Here is a 7,405-nt window from a genome sequence, read left to right on the forward strand (position 1 = left end):
TCCTGCTTAGTAGCTTTATCTTCCTCATTTGGGATACTGGGAAAGGTTGCGTAAATGTCCAACACTTTTTGTTGAAAGTAAGCCACCAGATTATCAACATGGTCCTGAGGTGCATCCACAGGTCCCAGATCCTCTGGGGGGGTGAGTGATTTCTTTAAGGACACAAAAAAATTCTTTAGGTGAATTGGCCACTAGTTAAATTTTTGAGGTGTAGAATCTAGTCTGTGCAGTTTTTATTTCGTATGGTAAGACCGAATCGCTTTCTTATATTCTTGTCTTCAAGATTCATCTTGAGATATTCTCCATTTCCTTTCACACTTCCGGCAATCTCTTTTAAGTTGAAGTAGGTCCGAAGTAAACCAAGGAGAGTTCCGTCTACAGCGTCCTTCAACAGAAACAGAAAGTGGTATGAGTACATCTAAACTATCAGAGATCCAGTTGTTAAAGGATTTTGACATATCAATTACATTATTTTGATTGATCGGAGTATGTTGATCCAGTCATCAGCCTTCAGTTTATGCCAACGTCTGGTCATTGGGGGAGTAGTAGAGATCATAGTCCTATACTTTGGTATGGTCAGTTCCATTTTTATCAAGAAATGATCCGACCAAGCCAAGGGGTTTGATGTCAAAGGTGTTAATCCTGAGGCATTTGAGAAGACAAGATCAATCGTGTGACCTTTGTTGTGTGTGGGACCTTTAATCAACTGTACTAGTTCACAGGTATTCATGTCTGCGAACAATGACTTGGTTGTTAAATTGTATACTTCTTCTGCGTGCATATTGAAATCCCCTAATAATGTAAAATTGGATTTAGTGCAGACTAATTCTGCAATATTCTCTGCCAAGAATGCAAGAAGTTTTCAGTGGGGCCCGGAAGGCGGTACACCAAAACAACTGAGAAGGTATAATGAGAACTCATGTTGATGGAAAAAAACAGACTTTCGCAGCCTGTAATCTGTAATGGGTACATATTAATAGAGTAAGTATTTCTGTAAACTATTGCAATTCCCCCTCCCCTAGTAAATCTGTTGAGTCTGTTTATTTTATACCCGGTGGGTAGTGCCATAACGGCATCAGGCGCAAAGCCTTCATTAAGCCATGTTTCGGTCAGAAAGAGAATCATTGGTTTGGTTTGCTCAAGGAGTAAATGTATATCATGTTTATGAGCCCCTAGGGAACGACAGTTAACTAGAAAAATGAGGTTTTTATTAGTGTCCTGGGTTATAGGCAGGTCCGCTTTTTGTTGAGGAGCCCATTGACATATGGGGCATAAGTGTTCATTGTACCTTGGGTCTATAGTATTAGCACAAATACTCTGAGTGAGAGTATTTAAGGCATGAAGGGCATCCGCCTCATATTTAATTCTTACCTCTTTTTTGGTGCCTGTGACATAGGGACTGGGCTCTGGGCACGTCCTGGCGCGGACAGATGCAGATGGGCTTGCCTTAGGCGCGCCAGTGGCGCGCTCGCTGCGTGCAGCTTGCATCGGGGCTAAAAATAGCCCGGATGCAACAAAGACTATACCGCCGTCCTGCAAAGATGGCGGTCGGTATAGTGCCAAATAGCAGGAGGAAAAATGGTGGCTAAAAGCAAGGTTCCCTACGTACCCACAACCAGGCCTCTGAACACGGACCACGTTGCAGGGATAAGTTTGTACTTTGTTCTACTACGGTTTGTACAAAATAAATATTAAAAAATGAGAGGTTTCCACTAAAAATTCAATGTAAAAATCAATTTAAAAATATTGACGCTTTTTAAAACATTAAACATTCGTTAAGCAGAACTTGCCAAAGTAATCTGTGTGAGCTACGCTTTCGTGCTGTAAGCGGGGGAAGGTGACAGTGTATTAACTTACTGTTCGCTGTTCGCTGTCCGCTGCGCGTAGCTTGCATCTGGGCTAAAAATAGCCCCGATGCAACAAAGACTATACTGCCGACCTGCAAAGATGGCGGTCGGTATAGTGCCAAATAGCAGGAGGAAAAATGGTGGCTAAAAGCAAGGTTCCCTATGTACCCACAACCTGGCCTCTGAACACGGACCACGGTGCAGGGAGAGGTTTGTACATGGTTCTACTACGGTTTGTACAAAATAAGCATTCAACAATGAGAGGTTTCCACTAAAAATGTAATTTAAAAATATTGACGCTTCTTAAAACATTAAACATTAGTTAAGCAGGACTTGCCAAAGTAATCTGTGTGAGCTACACTTTCGCGCTGTAAGCGGGAGAAGGTGACAGTGTATTAACTTAATGTCAGCCGTCCGCTGCGTGTAGGTTGCATCTGGGCTAAAAATAGCCCGGATGCAACAAAGACTATACCGCCGACCTGCAAAGATGGCGGTCAGTATAGTGCCAAATAGCAGGAGGAAAAATGGTGGCTAAAAGCGAGGTTCCCTGCGTACCCACAACCTGGCCTCTGAACACGGACCACGGTGCCGTGAGAGGTTTTTACTTTGTTCTACTACGGTTTGTACAAAATAAGCATTCAACAATGAGAGGTTTCCACTAAAAATTCAATTTAAAAAATCAATTAAAAAATATTGACGCTTTTTAAAACATTAAACATTCGTTAAGCAGAACTTGCCAAAGTAATCTGTGTGAGCTACGCTTTTGCGCTGTAAGCGGGAGAAGGTGACATTGTATGAACTTACTGTCAGCTGTCCATGTAGAAGACAAGGACCTACTTGGCAGCCGATCCACCCAAGGGCATCACCAGTTGGACTGGCTTTGCAGTACCTCCTGTTATGTTCTTCTCCACAGCTGCAAATCCAGTTCATCGGGACCTCCAAGCGACGGTATCCTGCCTCATGGAGTCCTCTTTGGCTACTGCTTGCAGCTTCGATTTTCTAGAGGCTTTCAAATTCCAAAAAATTGTCAAGGATTGACTGAATGAAACGCATTCACCTCACAGATAACATCCAGTCTCTGTTGCCCAACATCTTACTACTAGGAGGCCAACCAGCTCACCAAACCAGTGGGTCAGGACGAACATTCACTCTTGATTATTTCACATTCAGTCAACTCACTTTATTTCTCAAACAATCCCGTCAGGAATAAAAGCTGAGCATCAAGCCACTGTTACCCAGTGCTCAATTGTTAACAGGCCATATATTGATGTGGTGTTTCCAGATATCGAAAACGTCAAGCATATGAAATATGATGCTACTGGGCATTTAACTTCTCTGCTTCAAACATTGTGTTCGACGACCCACACTTAAACCCGCACTGATTACACCTACTCATTTATCTTTGCTGAAGTACTGCTGCTACTTTCTGTTAATGTTCAGGTACAGGTAATATTACCCTTCCTCAGTAGTGGCCCAGTCTGTAAACTTTACCAAACAAAAGTCAGAAATATTCTCATGTAAGATTGCTTCTGGAGCCCAGGTTTTCTAAAGTGTTGTGTAGGTAATCATTCCCTGTAAACATCAGTGTCAATTAACTTTACTTTGTCAAAGTTTTTTAGCGGTGAAAGTTGAGCCTCATACAGCGCCAAAATCGCTTTGTGCATCAAAGTGCCAACTTCCCACTAATTTATTGAAAGAGAGGATACCCGGAACGGACAAGGTCAAACGACCCTTGGAGTTAACGCAACGCCTGATCAGCTAAAATTACCTGACTTTGGGGCATATTTATACTCTGCTTGCGCCGGATTTGCGTCGTTTTTTCTTACGCAAATCCGACGCAAAGCTAACTCCATATTTATACTTTGACGCTAGACCCGCCTAGCATCAAAATTCTTGGAGTTTGCGTCATTTTTTAGCGTGGACACCTACCTTGCATTAATGAGATGCAGGGTAGGCGTTTCCAAGCTAAAAATGACTCTAAGGCCTTTGCGCCTTATTTAAACTCCCGTGCAAAAATGACGCACGGAAGGGGGCTGGCCTTAAAAAATGACGTGCAGCCGCATTTGCGTCATTTTTTAACGCCTGGTCAGGGCAGGCGTTAAGGGATCTGTGGGCTCGGAAGGAGCCCAGAGGTGCCCTCCCATGCCCCCAGGGACACCCCCTGCCACCCTCGCCCACCCCTGGAGGACACCCATGGATGGGGGGGACCCATCTCAGGTAAGTACAGGTAAGTAGGGGTAAGTATTTTTTTTTAAAAAATTAAGTGGCATAGGGGGGCCTAACTTGGGCCCCCCTACATGCCACTGTGCCCAATGGCCATGCCCAGGGGACGGAAGTCCCATGGGCATGGCCATTGGGCAGTGGGGCATGACTCCTGTCTTTGCTAAGACAGGAGTCATTTCCACGGTGGTTGTGCGTCATAAAATGACGCGAGTCAGGATTGCGTCAAATTTTTTGACTCTAACCTGACTTGCACCATTTTTTTACGCACAACCCCCATTATTCCCTACGCCAGCGCTGCACGGTTCGCGTCATTTTTTTTTACGCTCACCAGGCAGCAGCGCCGGCTAGCGTCATTCCATAAATATGACGCCCGACTGGCGCGTTGGAATGGGGTTAGCCCGCGTTAAATTTTTTGACGCAAAACTGCGTTAGCGCAGTTTTGCGTCAAAAAGTATAAATATGGCCCTTTATATCTTATGCTTTGCCCCAGTGGAACCAGGCTCAAGCAGCGTCAGCATAGCACCCCTTACACGAGGGATGTTAAAGGTAGGGCTAAGCTTGTAATAAAATTATGACTTTACCAGCATTTATAAAGAATCACTAAAGTACTCCTGGAACACGTTGGCAGTTTTAATGTTCCAGATATTGTCACGTTTATAAAAAGTTTGCACACAAAATCTCTATGAAAAAGTTCTGACGAAATTTGACTGTAATGCACATTTGTACATTTAACCATTTTTTGCTTCTCGGGGGATAAAAACTTTCCCCGATGCAGTTACATTAAACATGGAGATGTCCCCCATTCCTGGCCTGGAAACAGGCTTTCTCCTGCTGTGCCAGGAGTACATTTGTGAGCATTTCCAGTGGGGGAATGTCCTGCAAGTGGTAGGGGATCATCCAGAATCATGTTTTTGGTTTTTACTTACATTAGCAGGTGGAGCATCCCAGTAGCATCTGCAAACACGCCCCAACCCTAAATATGTGATTGCGGAAATTCCACATCACAGGTCAGATTTGCATATTTACAAACCCCATTTGCAAGGGAAATAATCCCTTAATTTCAGATTTGGATTTTACCCTTACAAAATGGATTTATATGTGCAACTAAGTTGTACTGAGGTATGCAAATAACTGTGTGAATCAGACCTGTAGTCTTTATCTGCTTATTATTTCTCTTCCAAAGTGTAATTGCTGACTGGAATTAGACAGGAGGCTCACAGTCATGTTTTTTAGAGCAAGGCACAAAGGCATGAGCAGACTGGATCAAGATCTGGCCTAGCTTTATCTTCTGGCATCTTCTGACTTCTGTGCAAATCATTAAACGTTTATTTTTTAATGATTTTAGAAATCTAATCATACACCTGTAAAGTGCTTAGATTCATTCTTTAATAGTCTGTAAAATACTAACAAAAATATTTTGAGGCTGTAACTCGTATTTGTAAATTTCTTGCATATGATGGGATAGAAAAAGTGTTTTAGCTTAGAAACTGTTTTTGAATCCACAGTTTGCTATCTAACTACAATACGTGCATCAAAACCATGTTATGCTTTACCAGGAATGAACATCAGACATTGCCAGCACAGCATAACAATAAGATACGTGCCATAAAATTAATATGTTAAACAAAATATTGAAATGTAAACAGGCCTGATCATCGTTAAGGCAAAATGGAATAGAAACTAACCAAAACAATAAAAATGTATACTTTCATTGAGAGTTATTGTGTACAGTTTGATAAATAATTATTTTTCTCTCCTCTTTTCAGAAAAATAATCGTCTGTACCAAGTATCTGTTGGGCAGTGCATGAACGTCGCTGATCCACACAGTCCTAAAGGGTACGTAGCCATGGCTATATGTGATGGTTCGCCTTCTCAGCAGTGGCATTTGGAGAGTTGAGGACTAAAGATCACGAGTGCACCTTAAATCGACCATTGAAGGTTTTCCTGACCTATTTAAAAATTGGAGGCCTTAAAACGGGTCTTAGCTGCTATCCATCCTCCCACCTACTATTTGAGGAAAATCACGAGCATCAAATACGCCAGAGGTAGAGACCGGCAAAAGTTGGTTGTTCAAATTCAGCAGCGGTTTACGAGTCACCACAGCATGGTACCGCATAGAAGCTAATGTAGAAGTGCAATTTTATCTTTGATCATTTTAGTGGCCTATATTGGTAAATTGTATTCTAGGAAAAGAAATGTGAGTTACAAATCGATACTGTAAATGTATTTTAAGATTTAATTTTCCATGATGTGGACGGCTTCTTTTTCAATGTTATATGTACAGTATCTTTAATGATTTGCTTTTAGAACACTTTTATGGCTGAAAAAACCTGAACATGTCTATAATATTTAATTTTGTAAATTTTAATTTGCAGTTTTACCATCTATTTTTATGCTATTATTATTTTAGCCAATTCAGAATAAATTGATGCTTTTAACACCAGAATGTGACACGTGTAATCTTTATCATAATAAAATGTTTTAATTCTTACATTGATTGTTGACTGTATTTTTTGGGATGCCGTTTTTGAAGTAATGATTACTTTATTGATTATCCTTGCTCCGATTTAAAGCTGGAGTGAGTGCTTCTCTTAATATTAAGTTGAGATCCTAAGCATTGGAATCATAATTTGCCAGTTTACAGAAGCCTAAAACATAATCGTAACATTTCATCTGAACAGACTTCAGTATATCCTTTAGTGTAAATAGTTGCTAGAAGTTGTTGCACAAACGTTATACGCAGGCACTTTCATAGGAATCCGTTTTGTTTAAAAAGGTAAGTATAAGATTGCATCACTTAGAATCACCTTGGATGAAGATTTCACAATGAACACCAGGATAAATATTGTGTGCAGTACCTGCTTTTATACCTTTTTTCTTATATGGTTGTCTCTCCCTTTCCTATCAAAGGATCTCAACACCTCAGTTGTCGATACTTACATTTGTCTAAATTGGATTATTGCTAACTTTTATTTAGGTCTTCCCAGCGTGTACTCTTTTGAAACTGCTTAGGGTATTTAATGTGGCGGTGTATCTATCCTTTCATTTGAATAAGTCTGCTCATGTTTCCCGGACTTAGGCCCTCATTATGACATTGGTGGCAAATGCCGCCTACCGCCACGGTGACGGCACCAACATACTGTCGCCGTGGCTACCAGCCGCCGACCCGCATAATGACCCTCGACGGAATTCCGCCAGAAGGCTGGCGGGATAACTTCAACGTCATGGTGGCGGACGGCGGTAAGGTGGCGCTGCTGTCAGCAGCAGCGCTACGCCAGCAAAACACAGCAGACCGTATCATGAGCCATGATACGGCCTAGTTGTGTTTTGCTGG

General features: G+C 41.9%; 1 protein-coding gene across 1 annotated transcript in view; it reads left to right on the forward strand.

The window, feature by feature from the left end:
* Positions 1-6,562, forward strand: part of GALNT11 (polypeptide N-acetylgalactosaminyltransferase 11) — a 366,701-nt gene extending 360,139 nt beyond the window's left edge. The window contains exon 12 of the mRNA XM_069211112.1: positions 5,837-6,562. Coding sequence (XP_069067213.1) covers positions 5,837-5,968 — 132 coding nt within the window. The 3' untranslated portion in view covers positions 5,969-6,562. The remainder of the gene's footprint in view (positions 1-5,836) is intronic.
* Positions 6,563-7,405: the final 843 nt, after the last annotated feature.

The sequence above is a fragment of the Pleurodeles waltl genome, chromosome 10 (genome assembly GCF_031143425.1).
Source record: "Pleurodeles waltl isolate 20211129_DDA chromosome 10, aPleWal1.hap1.20221129, whole genome shotgun sequence".
Classification (NCBI taxonomy): domain Eukaryota; kingdom Metazoa; phylum Chordata; class Amphibia; order Caudata; family Salamandridae; genus Pleurodeles; species Pleurodeles waltl.